A 16,416-nucleotide genomic window follows, 5' to 3' on the forward strand; every position below is an offset into this window, starting at 1 on the left:
TACCCTCCTGGAATTCTGGGGCATGGACTGATTTCCATGACTTTGTATTTTAGTGTCTCTCTTGCTTAGAAATGATAAAAAGGTCAAAAGTTTAGCTTTAGTTTAGGGCGTTATGCTGTAGTCAACAACAGAGGTCCATTAAGTTTTGAATCTCAGAAGTTCTAGAGCTTGGTTGGAAGAGGAGAGACACATCAGACCACTGATTTGTAGTGGTAAAAATACTTTGGTCACAAATATACCATTGAGAGTTTTTTGTTTGAAGGAATAAGTATGAATCTTCCTCTTGCCCTTGTTAAAGTGTTGCAGGAGTGATGTCTGTTGTTCAGTTGTTTGGGTTCCAGAGGGAGGTTTTTGACGCTGTAATCCTGACTGACAGTTAGGAGGTTAATGGTTTCCAAAAGAGTGGCCTGGAATGCCCCATTTCTCTCCAGTAGAACAATGCCCTAGTGTGTCTAGGCTGCCTGTACAGAAGCAATAAATCTGTTTTGTTTTGTTTTTTTCTCTCCCTCCATCCCCCCACTTTCTCCCCCCATCCCCTGTCCCTAGGCCAGGACCCACTCCTGTTACTGAAAACCCTTCAAACTCTGTGGACAAAGAGAGAGCTGCAGAAGGTAAGTCCCTTTCTTGGAGCCTGCCCCCTGCACAATGGAGCTCCTCGCTGTATGCAGAGCATGTCCAGCCCAGTGCAGGGCTGTCAGGACTGTGATTGTGTTTGGTTACATTACGCAGGGGGAAAGCCCTGCGATTGGCAGGCCCGGGGAGGAGGCAGGTCTGTCTGCTTCTCAGCAGACCTGGGGCACAACAAAGGAGAGAATTCCTCAACACTAAGGCAAAGGGGCTGGAAGCCTAAAATTTCAGCTCTTTTTTTCTTCCTCAGCACAAAACCAGAGTGAACCAATTTGGGATCCATGAAGCATGTTGTAATCCTTTGTCCTTAAATAGCACCTTTGGTAGAGGTCAAAGTACTTTACTCTCATTAACCTTCACAACACTCTAGTGCAGTAGCTCAGGAACAAGGATGATTATCTTAATTTTCTTTAGAATCAGAGAAGTAACAGATGGATAGTGTCCATCTTCTCAAGGCTGAGACCGCTATTCCTCTCAGTCCAATCTCTGCTTAGCTCTGTCTTGCAAATCAGTTTTGAGAAATAGACTAGCCACAATTAGTTTTTCTTGACATGCTGGTTCCATGGCAGAAAGTGTTCCTTGTCTTGGGATGGTGCCTGCTTTTGGAAATCCTAGGCTCCGGGTTTTTTTAAAGCAACAATCATGTTTGTAGTTTAGTGGCCCATATCAGAGAGAAGATAAATAACATTAATGATAATAGCCAATATCTATGATTTTCAAAGTCCTTTACCCATCCTGGATTTGGGATAGGAAAAGGCATATATAGGTGCAAACATTTCCCTCCTCTCTGTAATCTTTTCACCATCAAACTGGAATGAAAGGACCAGCAACTACCCCCCAAACCCATGTGATTTCAGCTCCCAACTGCATGCAGCTAACCCCCACAGTCAGTGCCTGCAGCTCTGCTCTCTCCGTCCCCCTACCTTTGTGGCTGTTACTCTAGCACTCCTCCTCGTACTGACCACGTGAGCACCCTCAGCCTCTGTATATGGTTCTGTATTCTTCACACAGCATACCAGGACTTCAGCTATTATCAAATGCTCTCCTAAATCTAGTGATCATTAGTCTAGAACAGTGATTATTTCTGACACAGCTGTCAAAGCTGGCCCAGCCTGAGATATCATTTAGAGTTTCTGCCAGTTTCACCTGGAGCTCTTAGGACACTTGAGTGCATCCTCAACACTTATCCAAATAATTTAAAAGAAATTAAAAACATCATCTCAACAAGTATAAAGCAGTGCAACTTGAGTACCAACATTCTGAGGCAGTTAGAAGGTAAAGTTAATCATAAAAGGTTTCCTAGAGCAGTTGAGATGTGAGATCATTTTGAAATATAGTTTTGGGACCTTAGATTTCCAGAGGTTTGGGAGCTGTGAGTTGACAGACTCTGTTGAAAGTTTTCAGGGAAGTTGAGGAAGCTGTGTTCTTGAGTTTATGATTACTCTGATAAGAAATTAACATCAAAATGCAGGCCTTGAAAAGCCAGTGCCATGAAACTCCTTGATAACCATGCTCCCTGGCCTGCTGGTCTTTGTTAGATTTAGTGGTTTAGGAAGTGCTGATCAGGAGCTCTGTTTCTCTGCTCACAAGTAATTAAAATCATCATGTAGAGACTGGAGGAACACAGGACAAACCCAAAGTCACATGATCTTTTTTTTTCATGATTTTGGAAGTATGATTGATTCACTATTATCTTCCCTTTCCTCCAGATAACAGTATATTTAAAACCAAGAGAAGGTGAGAAAATGGGAGGAATGGAACAGTGATCGAGAGACTTTGAGGAAAATAATGGAAAAGATTCTTGTAGGAGTTCAACACTCTAGAGAGACATGAATCACCTGTAAAGAAAATCTTGAGTTGCAGATTCTGTAGGGCACATGCAAAGTAGTCAAAATGAATGGAGGCAACCCTGTAGTGGAAAGAAAGCTGGCCTGCAAGGTTCAGCGTCCTGTGGCTGTGTCAGTGACTCCAGGCAACCCTCTAAGACTTTAAGTTGCTGATTTTCATTGGGAAAGGAAATTTCCTTATCCAAAATTCCCTGAGCCAGGAGTCTCTAAATTAAAGTTGGAAAGTGACTAAAAGTGATATACCCCACTGGTTGCAGCAGATCCTCCTCAAGATAACCATTCATGAGGCTCATCTCCAGCACAATTGTAGGTTCTTGTATTCCCTGACATTCTTCTACTTTGCCCTTTCCTTTCTTGATGCAAGCTCCAGCTTCCCCCCTTCTGAGACAGGAGTAGGTCTGTCAGCCATGCAAGCAAGAGCTGTATAACTTTTTAAGAAAATTTCCTTCCTCTCTCCTCTGCATACCCATCCTTGGTTTCTCAGATAATTCCTGGTTCTGGCATGCTTCCTTCTCCAAAGATGACTACAGAGCAGGAGGTGGGTGGGCTAGTGAATTGCACAGTATGAGCAGGAGTGGATGAGGTGTAATCATAGACACACACATGCACATATATGTATGTGTGTATAGGTACATATACCTGTGTGTACACATGCATACTTACACATATACACATGTAGTGACAGGAATACAAATACAAGAAAGGAACCTAGTTACTGCCCTCAAGGAACCAGAAGTCAGGGTGGGGGACATCACAGGCAATGGCGTGGTACGGTGTTGAAATGGCCAGGAAGTGGTCTGCAGCAAGATCAGACAAAAAGCTCACCTGTCAGAGTCAGGAGAATGGAGTTTAGGATTAGGGAGTTGGGTGAAGAAGGGAAGTTTGAGTTAGAATTGGGGGAGATATTAGAGGGATTCAAGGATGCTGGCTATAATGTGGGCAGCACGGTGAGGAAATAGCTGGAAAGTCAAAATACATCCAAAGCAAATTGAATGGTTTCTGCCAAACCTACCATGTTCCACACTTCCCTGTTACTTTTGAGGGCACCAAACCCTTCTAGTCACCCAGCTGGGCCATCTTTGTGTCACCTTCCGCTCTATATTCTCCCTTATTCCATGTATCCATTAGTTGGCTAGTCTTGTTTTTCTTCTCCACAGTATCACTTGTATTAGTCCCTACCCTTTTCCAGAGCCTTACTACCTCTCTCCTGGATCATTGCCATAGCTTTTCAATTGGTTTCCCTTCCTCAAATCTATCTCCTATCTATTCTATCCTTTTTATAGATGCCAGAGTGATTTCCCTAAAGCTAACATCCAACCATGTTATTTGTCCTATGTGTTAAATTTTAGTGACTCTCTGTCAACCCTAATATCAAGTATCACTTCATCTTTATCTCATGCATTTTAAATTCTATTTTTACATAAATTGTATGATAGTATAACAATTATGTACATGTATTATAATGTTATTTTCATATTAGTGCAGTAATATATGTATATGATTTATGAATAGGTAAACATAAGCATTGAAGGTTCATATCCAGATTTTTTTCCTATGGTGCCCAGTCAGAAACCTTTGGAGACTATTGTTCTATGCCAGTGACATCCTAGAACTTCCAGGTCTGGTCCCCTTCCCCCCCTTTCCCCTTAAATAATAAAAGAAATAGATGGATTTGCAACTTTTGCTGAATTGTATAGAAATAGAGCTCCTAATGAGAATGGATGAGAAAAGACCTTGGAGAGAGTGAATAAAGAGTTGCTGTGATACTTTATGTACTGAAATTAATTCAGCTATAAATTGATACTAAGCATGTTTGTTTAATGTTCAATGTAAAGCTTTTAGTACAATCTTTTTTAAAAAAAGGAAAGAAATATCATTCCTGAATCTGGGAGCTTGAGACAACATTTCTTCTTAGTATAATATATAGCAAGTTTCCTAATTTTGAGTTCTCTTCATAAAGGTGCTTGTCCTATAGTCACTACATTCATCTGGCTTCTGTGGCATGATACCTTGGATGCAAATCTTAGTGATTAAGAGCACAAGGCTTAGTCCTGTATAATGACGTGGTTGGATTGGGGGAAGGTTTATCAATGTGAAGAAAAGGCCGAAGGAGTCCTTTATCATATCTGAGCTGCCCATCCCTGCACCCATAATCCTGATATTACCTTTGTTCCTCTGGCCTTGAAGAAAGACCAGCCTCAGTACCAGGAATGAGAGCTAGTGTATAAGAGATGAAAGAATCCCCTCGAAGGACTCATCTCTGGGCTCTCTAAATTGTATAAGGAAGAATGTGTAATTGTGTTTCAGATTTTAATCTAGATGAAAGAGTAAATTGAGAGATATCTTAAAAACTAATAAAGTTAAAATATCTGTAGGAATTTACTTAAGAAAAAAGAAAATAATGTAAATAATCTATAAGTAAAAAGACTATAAATTGAAGTGACTCATATTTTGAAATATACTAAAATTTATACATCCAGATGATTTTGTTGCTTCATTTAAACAAAGATTGACTAGGTTTCTTCTATGTACCCTGTGTGGGGTGCTGAGTGATACAAAAATGAAATAAGACACAAACTCTGCCATTAAGGGCCTTACACTTTGGTAGGAAAAATAGGTGTAAAAATGGCAAAATGCAGCATAGAAAAAAAATATTTGCCTTTCTTTGTATACCTATCACTTAGCACAATGTCTGGCACTACCATGTTAGTTGACTATGACTGCCATGGGAGTAACGCTGTGAGGGCACAGAGTGGTGAGCATGATGCAGTTTTCTGGGAAGGCTGTACTTACTCAAGTGATACTAGTGCTGTGTAGTAAGGCTTGGTACATACACAATAGACATTTTCTAAATATTTGTTGAATAAATGAGTCAAATCATTTTTGGAACTGCTTTCCACTTTGTAAGTGACAAGCCACCACTAAAATGTCTTCTAACTATGTAGTTGCAGCTTGTTTTGAGTTATGATTAATATCCAGTTTGATTACTTACATTTTCATCTGATTTGGCTCAAAATGACTTACAACTATTTCTAGAATCTAGAAATTAGATATGCTTATAAAATAGGAAGATTTATAACCCAGAATACATTTGAAATAATATGCTGTAGATAACCACTTTATGGCACTCATATTGTCTCTAGTTCCTCTTCCTGATATGCCTGTGCCCCAGGAATACTGGAGACAAATGTTTGGTATACTGTCAGCATTAACGTATGTCTGTCCATGGGGACCATGCCCACCGCTCTAAGGCTCTGTGATCTCCTTAACATACCTGTCAAATATCAGACATATCACTTTATAGGTACACTTTAAACAAGATCTTATCTAATACTATATAGAAATATCTTTCTTACTTTTCATATTGGATTTCCTGGAGAATTGAAAAGGATGATTCAGACTCATGAGGTAGTAGTAGAACCTCTTGGTTGTAGGAGCACAGGCCCGAGGAAAGATGGTTTACTTCTCAGTCATGCTGTGACAGTAGGAAAGTGATTTTCTTTGTAAGTGAGGACAATTTATACCACTGAAGCAAAAAATAAAAAAATGAAACAAAATGAATCTGTGATTGCAGAATGGAAGGTTGGGGCAATTAGATGATTTTGGGGAAAGCCTTAGCCTGGAGCTAGATGTCCAAATCGCTCCCTGAGCACTGTGTTTTATGTGGAGCTAGAGACTTTCTGATGGAAAGGGAATGGGAGGCCCCAGGGAAGAGCCAAAACTTAAAAGGATCTTTCCGACTAATTGACTCAGTTTCTGGAGCTTGCCCAGCCAGTTTCTCTTGGGCTTATTACTTGAATACACATGACTTCAACGTCTCTGCAAAACATTTCTCTCTTTTACCGTAAAGCTCTCATCTAAAGACAGTGAGTATTAAAAACATATTGTGTTAAAAACCCAGATCCCAGGATGCTGCTGGAGATTTGTGGATTAGAAGTCCTATGCAATCTTTCTAGAGATTTCTGTGATTAGAGACCCTTAGAGGAAAAACATTGTTGACATAGGAACTGATAGATTACTATCTATCTACCATTATCCATTGATGCTCCCAGCCATGCTTTTTTTCCTTTTCAGACTCAGTCACAGAGCTGCTCTTGCAGTCAGCATGAATTGACGTGTTGAAGAAATACAATTTTTAAAAGCAGACAGTGAGAATATGGCTCATAAGATCCATAGCTTTTTGATGTAAGCCATGCGCTAAGAAGCTGCTACCAGCGGAGATGAACATAAAAATAGGGGGGAGTTTAGTACAAGTTAGTTCCCCTTTCATTGTTCAAAAGCATTTTAGTTCCTATAGAATTCCATGGCATTGGCCTTTGAAATCTGAATCACTTTGGAGAAATCAAGAGAGGTGCTGGTCCTAAGGAGCTTTGGAAAATGTCCCACAACTTCCTGTACTTTCCTCTGGGTAAGGGAAGGTATATGTGCTAAGCATTATGACTCCTTGTTTCAGTCATGTCCAACTTTTTGTGACCCCATTTGGGGTTTTCTTGGCAAAGACACTAGAGTGGTTTGCCATTGCTTCTCTAGCTCATTTTATAGATGAGGAAACTGGAGCAAGCAGGGTTAAGTTACTTGCCCAGGGTCACCCAGCTAGTAAGTGTCTGAGGCCAGGTTTGAGCTCAGGAAAATAAGTTTTCCTGACTCCAAGCCCGGTGTTCTATACACCATACCCTCTAACTACAAAATATGACAGCTCCTTACATATTCCTTTCTCTCTTCGGTGGCAAAATGTATGTGGAGTTTGGGGTGTGGAAGTGGGAGGAATGACTCTCTGAATTTTAATACAGGTCCAGTAGTCAAAAGGACAGAATCTCAGGGCTCCTGAATCATTTTACTTTGGTATAGAAATTACCAAGCTAGAAAGAATCCCAGCTGCTGAGGGGAAAAAAAAAGCTCTTACCTTAGATATTAGTAAAACTCTAAAAGGCAGAAAATAGATTTAGAACTGATATGTTGACATTTTTCTGACTAGAAGCATCAATTTGCAAACCTGTAGAAAGGATATAGAAAATAATTGCCCATGCTTTAAACATTCATTTCTCCTTTTCTTCCATTGTATTCTTGGTTCACTTAAAATGGTGTTCTACCCTTGGGAATTTGACACACAGTAAATTAAGAACATTTGTTAAAGGCAAAAAAGAAGCATCTTCTGGAGTTTATAATTTAACTAGAAGAAAAGTAGTGGCTGTTGGTAAGGACTTCTCTCATCCTTTCATCATACTTCCCCCAATCCATTCACCATGAGAGGAAGGGCACAGTGTGGGTATTAAAGAATGCCCTGCCAGCTCTCCTAAACTCCTTGGAAACACCCACTTATGTAAACATTTTAAAATAATTGCTGGGGGTTGCATATATTAGACAAGGAGAATCTGCCATACAAATGTTCCAGTCTTCTCCCTGTGCTTTAAACCCCAACTCTCAAAGTTTTAAATATGGAGTTTTCCTTCATTCAAAGCTTAACAGTATTTTCTTTTCTCTTATTGTGGTGTAATTGTTTTTAAATTCCTTGTTCTGTTAATGATTTGAAATGGGAAAATGTGCGAAAAATCACACTGTTGCTTTGAGGCAGCAGGAGGCATTTCTTCCTCTTACATTTTGATGAAAGAGTGATGTGATTTTAAAAAATGTTTCTAAGTTCAGCTTTGCTGTGCTCATTGTTTTGCTCTTTTAGTCTGTTTGCCCCCATCACCCCCCCACCACTATTGTGGCTCCAAGGTGTTATGTTGACTATTTTTGGCAGCAGCAATTATTTGATAAGTCTGGGTCTGGGGAGAGTTAAAGAGAAAGCGAGCTTTATTTATGTTCCTTGCTCAGCACAGGTATGTTGGGGCTGCAGATAAAGCAGCTTGTAAACCTGTCTGCTTTCACCATCACCACCTTCCAGATAAAAAACAAGCCCCTTTGTCTGCCCTGCAGAACAACCTCTCTGTCTTTATGGGATAATTAGTGTGGACAATTGCTGTTTTCCTTGTTGGGCTTGGGGTGCAGTGGACCAGAAAGGAATCTTTAGTGGTATGAAAAGTCAGTGGGGGAGAGGATGGTGGCTGAATAGCAACAGTTACCTCTCTGAATAGATTAAATTTTTTTTTTTTTTAAAAAAAACCTTTTGTGTTGAGAGTGGGGGAGGGGAGCTGCAGGAACCTTTGAATGCCTGACAATGTGGTTTTTGTGTCTCTACAGCTCCGGGAAGTAGCCAGGCAAGGATTCGCTACCCTGGAAGATCCATTCTCAGGCCTTCTGGACATGCTGGAGAGCTATAAAGGCTGGAAGGGGAAAGGACACTCACTGGAATATTACATCACCAACGAATTAGCTCGCTGGCTGAAGGAGCACCCTAGGGATCCACAGGTTAGGGCCAAGAAGCCCAGACTGGAGATAAAGATGTTCCTGCTTCCTGAACCCATATCTTTCCTGGGTCCCACAATTCTTTTTTTTTTTTTTAATCTGTATGATTTCTTATAGTAGTTATGATGCTGTAGACTGTTAGCTCTTTCTCATTGGCTCTAAGGAAACTGCTACTTGGTGCTCTCAGTTTGAAAAATTTCTGTGATCTGGAGAAATTAATGTAGCCTTGAAGTTTACCAGAACTATAATTTATCATGAGGCATATATCTTAATAGAACAAAGGCCTAAAGTAAAGGACCTGAGACACCTTCAGAATGTATATTATCAAGTCTGTGGTTATTGAGCCCACTGCCACCTCTGTCCAGATTTTGTTCTCCTGAAATAGGATGTTGTATGCTCATATTTATCTTTCAGTACTTTGGCTTCAGAGAGCTCTGACACTATGTGATGTCAGACAAATTCCTCACCTCTCTGGGCCTGATTTATCCTATCTATAAAATTTTAGGTTTGGATTAAATGATCTCTGAGGGCTTCTCCAGTTCCTAAAATTCTGTGATCCACTGTACTGGAAATTGAGCCCCAATCTCTTATGCTTTGAGATCCTTAGGAGGGCTATCTGGTGGAAGTGATGATACTTGCAGCACCCTGGTGAAGCCCATGGACCTCTTCTCAGCATATTATTTTTAAATGCATAAAATAAAATATATAGGATTGCAAAGCAAACTAATTATGTTGAAGTACACTTATCAGAATATATTTTTTAAAGTTCCCAGCCCCCAGGTTAAGGATTCTTGGACTAGTGGTAGGGTTTCATGAGCACAGTACATACTATTAAGTTGAAATTTTATATATATATATATGTATAAAAACATATATCTGATTTCCCTAGCCTGGCTTGAAGCTGAAGATGTTGCAGGCTCGAGCATTTGAGGTTCTTGGCGAGAGCCAGAGTAATCTCCTCGAGCCCCTGATCAGCATTTATCAGCTGCAGAAAGCTGACCGGAGCACTTTGCTTGGAAATGTCAATCATCTTTACCATAAGGGAAAGTACAAAGAAGTGAGTATGACTTTTTAATGTGGTTTTCAGATCCAGAACTGTGGCTCTGAATGAAATAAATCCATCTAACTTCTTGTCCCCAGGGAAAAAATCCAGTTTCCTAATGGCAGTAACATACTGTAGCCACAGCATAGTTACTACTTCCTTTGCTTCCAAGTCTGTGTCTTTTCATTAGAGAAGGAAAGAAGTCATTATAAGAGAATGAGAAATGAAAGTGAATTCCCTTTGCAATTGAAACGAAATATTTTTTCCAGTTGCAAGAGAGTTTAGAAAATCGACCACAGGAAAAGTGACCTGCTCTGCCCTGATCTGATTGATGGTCTTGGGAATCTCACCAACATAAAATGCTGATAACAATAATAATAAGAACTGACACTTATATGTAATGTCTTAAAAGTGCAGAGTACATAACATAGACTCATTTGATCCTCGCCCTAACTAGGTGATATAGGTACTACTATTATTCTCATCCCCATTTTATAGACAAGAAAACTGAGGCTCAGAGAGCTAAAATGACAGCTCTTAAGTGTCAGATGTGAGATTCAAACCCAGTTGACTCCAAATCCAACACTATATCATCTATGGCATGTTAAGGTTTCAGATACTTTTGGAGAAGGAAAAGAAATCTTACTACACATTCAAGAATTCTTATTTTTAAAGAGCACTGTCTGTTACATTTTTCAGTTCTGGTATTCCTGATACAACTTCATTTAAATTTTGCTCAACATAAAGTTAACAATGAATCCCTTGACCCCTCCTAAAGTTCTTCTCAAAGTAGGGAAGTGACCCTGGATTCTAGAGGGCTATGCCAGTGGAAGATTCTACCACTTCCAGTACAGTCCTGGTAATGGACTCTGTCATCCATGGATCAGTCTAGCTAAACTTGGGAAGTCTCATCACTAGAGAGTTTAACCTCCAGGTGATAAATACTTTTAGCCACTACAACTCATGAAACCATCTACTAAGATACCAGTCAATGTTTACCTTCATTATTAGGTAGAACAACCACACAGATGAAATCATAGGTCTTCAACATCTTCATGGCTCTGTATACTGCCCAGAATTGGTGGAGCCACTGTTGAGGGACTATCTAGCACAGTGCAAATACCTTTGGGGCCACTGTGCTGTAAGGATGGAGGTAACCAGAAGCTGACTTGGCTCTGACTCCCTGTCCCAAAGAGCACTCTTTAGAAGTTTCTGCTACTCCAAGAACTATTAAGGGCTAGGAAAATCAGAGCTTCTTGCTTTAACAGCAGCTGTGAGTGGATCCCTCAGCTTTCCCTTTTGCTTAGATCTACTCATAAAGTGTGTTTTTGGAAGTCACTGAAGCTTTTCTGAGGAACAAGGTATGAGATGGGTAGAAGGGAGTTATTGATGGTCAATTTGTTCTCATTGGAGCAGATGCTATGCCTGGGAACTCTTCATGGGTATGCATAATCAATTGCTTGTGTATTATAGCATCTACAGAGCTTACTGTGGATTGTTGGGCTAGGATTGAGATTGGGCCTGTGATTTTACTGGTAGAAGGAATTCCTCAACAATGAGAATTCTCTGTCAGCACAGGTCCACTACACCTTCTTTATATCTGGTTGTTCAGAGCAACAAAAGCTCAAGTGACTTTCCAGAGTCACACAGCAAGTGTGTATAGGAGATATGGCTCAAGGCTAGATGTTCCTCACTCTAAGGCTAGAACCACAGTGCTTCTAACTCTTTTGTCACAATTGCCTTTCTGGGGATCATTACTATACTAAAACAGTCTCTCATGGACACTTACTCCTGGTTTGGAGGAAGCATGTTGTCATAGAATGAACAGTAGGTTTAGGATGCTAGTCCCAGTTCTGCTACTTAAAACTACCTGAGCCCTAGTTTCTCCTTACTCTAGTTAACTCTAAAATGGGGTTAAAAATACATATAACACCTACTTCACAGGATTGTTGTGGGGGGTCAGATGAGAATTTATGTAAAAGCACTTTGTACATTATAAAATGTATGTATGGGACATTATGCCAAGTGGAAGCATAAAATTTCCCAATTAGAAGAACACTTTTAGGCCCTCTATTCCTCCCTAATACAACAATCTCTTGTACAGAATTCATGGTAGAGTCATTCAGTTTATTCAAAAATATTGCTAATGGAAGGGGATTTACTGCCTCACAAAGCCACCTATTCTGTTGTTGGACAGCTCCAGTCTTTAGACAGCTCTTTCTTCCTGTAAATGATTTCCATTGATCCTAGTTTTTGTCCTCCAGAGCAGCACAGAGTAAGTCTTTCACATGATAACCCTTGAGGTGTATGATGGCAACTCTTATGCTCTTTCTATGTTTCTTCTGCTCTAGACTTAACATCCCTAGCTTCCTTCCCTGATCTTCTTGTCATCATTTCAAGGCCCCCATACCACCCAGGTCAATGCCCTCCCTAAAATGTGGTTGCTAGAACTCAGCAGAGCTTTCCACATGTATTCTGACCAGAACAGAGTAGTGTTTATCTTGTTATGTATGTTTACGTATGTGTCCTACTTCTCCAGTCAGATTGAAGACTTCTTGAAAACAAGGTCGTGTGTGTACCTCTAGGGTAGCCCCAGGACTCTTCAGGTTCTTCACATGCCTAGGTAAATATTTGATGAAGATGATAGTGATGCCAGAAATTCTAATGGGAGAGAAAATAACTCAAATGTTGTCCAGAAATACTCCTGTCAGATCTTCCAACAGCATTAAACTTCACTCATCATTTCAATGTGCACAAAATCAGAAAGTCTCCTGTAATTTCCACACAAGTTCCTTCTTAAATTAGGAAACTTGACATTTTTTCCGAAAGTTTCTGTGAGAAGTGAGTTGATAGTTTTTAACTCTTTCCACTGTTCTTTCGTGACTTTGCTTGTACCAGATTTTCACTCCTCGGAAAAAATGCAAAAAAAGTGAGTGTTTCATGGTTCCTATTTGTCACATAGTTCTGTTTTTTATTTCTGTAGCCTCCTTTTAGGTCTAGCGTGATAACTAAGAGGAATTTGTATCTTCTGTATCCCTCCAGGATTCCTTTTTCTTCACCTGTAGATTTCGAAGACAGCATAGATTAAAAAAAGATATCTAACATTCAAATAAAAATTCTAAGCAAACACTCTCTTGCCCTGCAGCTCAACTTGCTCACTGCAGCATTTTGCTGTTCTGTGTGCCTTCCTTTTAAATTATTTAAAGATGTGCCAGCTCTAAGGACAGTTAATACAAACTTGACTAATTCTTGTGACAGAAGTGAGTAGCATTAGCTGTTCCCAGGGATGAGCTAAAGGAGTTCACATTTGAGCCCCACATTCCCAGCCACTTGATGGCACAGTTGCTCCACAGGAGGTGAGCTGAAGCTGCATTTTTCTGACTATAAATAAGGATGATGCCTAAAGATAGAGGCAGAAACTTAGCAGGAGCTATTTAGGGTGTTTAGCAGTATCCTGGTGGTTAGTTACCCCCTTCTGAGACTCCTCAAACTGTGGGCGAGGCAGGAATCATACCCGTCTCATTGGTCTCTTAAATGGAGCTCCGTATAGCATCTGTGCCGACACGCTCGATTCTTAAGAGGAGTGAGCCATGCAGAAATCTAAAGGGTTTACTTGCTGCCCTTACAAATATAGCCCTGAATTGTATGTTTTCATCCTTCAATGAATGAAGTTCTCCAAAGGTGACTTGTATTTTAATTTAAATATGATTGTCAGAGTTACTATCTTGAACTCCAGCATCGTCCTCAGACTAGCTCTGGACCAAGTGTATACCATGTGTTTTGCAGGGTTTGAAACCAGTGATGGCATTGTAGCCTTTCAGAAACCTTTCTTGAGCTCTCTGTTTCAGCATTGGTGAATGGCTTTATGGAAACCAAGATGGCTGCTGGTCCTCTCTGAACAATGCTGGAATTCAGCAGACTAGCGGCTAATATAGTGCAATGCTATTCTCTGAAGAGACTCTGAATAGGCCAGGCTGTGCTTTAAAAGAATGAAGGGTAGGCAGAAGGCAAGCTAGTGTTTCATGGTCATCTTATGTTACACTTCAGCCTTTCAAAGAGTGTCTGGGGCTGGTTGAATGAACCTCTCTTGCACTCCAAATGCAGGAATCTAAAGACAAAGGGGACTCTTGTCCCTTACAGGCCCCTTTTTCGAATAAAAGCCATTGTCACATGAACAGGGGCAGCCTGGCAGGCTGTGTATGCTTCAGTGCCCCATGATATCGCTAAGTCTCAGCAGAAATCACATTCAGGACCCTGTCAGCTTGGATTAGCAGGGTCTCATGACTTAATGTGCTGCGATATTTCATGTCGAAGGGTGGCGGCTGTCTTTCTGCGGGGTGAATGCCCTCTTTTGTCCACTGAGTCATTTTATTTACATTTTTAAACAGCTTATCAAGGTAAAAAGATTGCTTTGCTTTAAAAAAAATCAAATTCCTTTGCTTCAGGACCAAGTAGTAAACGCTTCTAAGGTCTGATACAGTGAAACTTGTTTTCATAATTACGTCCAAGTTCTGGTCTTGTTTAACAGATTCATATTCAATTCAGAACAGGTGGCAGTGACTGCATTTAGAAAAGAAACAATAAATAATCTTTTTAACCTGTCACAACCAGAAATATTCCTGACCTAGAAAACACCCTCAGGATTCTCTCCACCACAGGGCACTATTTTCTTTCTTTATCTGCATCACTCCAGTTTTATGTAAAAGCAAGTGCCTGAGTAGGAAACTGTGGGACAGTTATTTTTGTATGTCAGATGTGTTCACATCTGGGTGGTTTCCCATTTTTGGAGACAGACACCTTTACAACCTTTTGATTGGAAGGTTAGCTTTGTGTTGGGATTCACATGGTAATTATTGATCATAATAATAAAAATCATACTGGAGAGTTGAATTAACTCTCACAAGGTCTATTCTTTACAGAAGCTGATAAAGAAGGCACCTAAGAACCATACACTGGGTTGCCTAAAATTTGAAATATCAAAAATGATTGTTTTTTTCATCTCTTTCATGAATGTGTCTCATTAGTTCATAATTAGGGAGAGTAATTCTACACTTTCATGTTCTACGGCCTCTCTCTTGGCTGCCTAAGCTCTTCTTCCCATCCTAATGACTAGTCTTGCCCCTGGTGAGGAAGCAGTCTGCATTTTGTCTCCAGCCCCAAAACTCATAAAATGAAGACCTGTGTGCATAGACCAGACTCTTTACCAGCATTAAGGTGTTGATTATTGTGTGCTTCTGGACGATGATGAGCTTGTAAGACCTATGGACAGCATGGTGCCAACATTTTAAATCCAGCAATTGCTCAATGTGTGCCGAATCTTGAACTAGGTACTGAGGGTGGTAAAGGAAAAGACAGTGCTTCATGATATGAAGGAATTCACAGTCTGCTTGAAAACACACACACACAACACACACACATACACACACAGCTAGAAAGCATTAACAAATTGCAAATGGCAAAGTGCATACCAGAGAGAACTTTTTGAAACACAAAGTGGAAAAGATCAATGTGTGGGGTAAGTCAGGAAAGGTTTCATAGAGGAGATAAATTTTCAGGGATCTCTTAAGGGAAACGATAGGCATATGTTGGCAGATAGAAGGTCCTCTTAAACATTAGGTGACCTCTGTCCCATGGATTTCTGGGTATGCTGTCGCTACAGTCTTTTGGGAAGGGGTGGCGGTTTCTTAAGTCAGATGATGTCTCCAAAGCAAACTGTATAAATTCTTATTATATAAGACCACTAAGTAGTGTTTGCAAGAACTCAGGTCCCAGCTGCTTCCTTCACTCCCTGAAAAAAAGTACAAAAAATGCAGAATACATTCCCACCCCCTCCCCCCCACCCCCCTCAAGCAGACTCTGGCTCTGCTGCTTTATTGGTGGGTTCCAAGATGAGTGTCAGAACAAACCCTTTCTCTGCTCCCTTTCCACTGTCTTTGAGGCTGCAGGATTTTCCTGTTGCTTCCAGTATCAAGTGCACTGTGTGCAAGGGCTGCTTTGTGAAAGTGTCTGCCTCCCAGCTTTCCTGCTGACCAATTAGGATTAGATAAGGATAATGCAGTAAGAGGTTCCCCTCTGAAAAGATGATTTGTCCAGGTACCAGGTAGGAGCTAATAACCACCTTGTCATTCTCATTTCCTTACACTCCAGTAGCAAGACAGGTTGTCATTTGGACCAAGACTGGTTTATCATTTGGACCAAGATTGGACCAAGACTGACCCTGCTACTGGTTCTCTTGCTGTTGAGCCACCTTTGCCTCAGAGTCAAGTCTGCCTGTTGGTTTAAAACAAGGCCCCCTGCTTCTGAAGACTTTCCATGAGCAGACTCCTTGCTACAGTTGTTTTCCATCTCTCGGTGCTAAGGTTGCATCCACCTGTTGGTAAATTCTTTTTTAAAAAAGTACATTTTATTGATGCCTTTTGTCTGTATGTTGTGTTCATTTCTCACCCCGGGCTCCCATTCCCCATTGCACCCTCCCATTTAAGCAAGAAAAACAACTGAACAAAAGCAGCCAGTGCAGAGATTGTATCTGACAGTGTGCACTCCACTCTATAT

General features: G+C 40.5%; 1 protein-coding gene across 6 annotated transcripts in view; it reads left to right on the plus strand.

Annotated features, from left to right (window-relative positions):
• The window catches only part of EXD3 (exonuclease 3'-5' domain containing 3), a 429,786-nt gene that overhangs the window by 168,018 nt on the left and 245,352 nt on the right, over positions 1–16,416 (plus strand). For 5 of the 6 annotated variants that reach the window (XM_072633114.1, XM_072633118.1, XM_072633119.1 and 2 more), the window contains 3 exons: positions 547–611; positions 8,658–8,825; positions 9,712–9,879. In XM_072633114.1, the coding sequence (XP_072489215.1) occupies positions 547–611; positions 8,658–8,825; positions 9,712–9,879 (401 nt within the window). Of the gene's footprint in view, positions 1–546; positions 612–8,657; positions 8,826–9,711; positions 9,880–16,011; positions 16,241–16,416 lie in introns of those variants that run through there. The other variant, XM_072633120.1, reaches the window with a different exon arrangement.

The sequence above is a fragment of the Notamacropus eugenii genome, chromosome 1 (assembly GCF_028372415.1).
Source record: "Notamacropus eugenii isolate mMacEug1 chromosome 1, mMacEug1.pri_v2, whole genome shotgun sequence".
Taxonomy (NCBI): Eukaryota; Metazoa; Chordata; class Mammalia; order Diprotodontia; family Macropodidae; genus Notamacropus; species Notamacropus eugenii.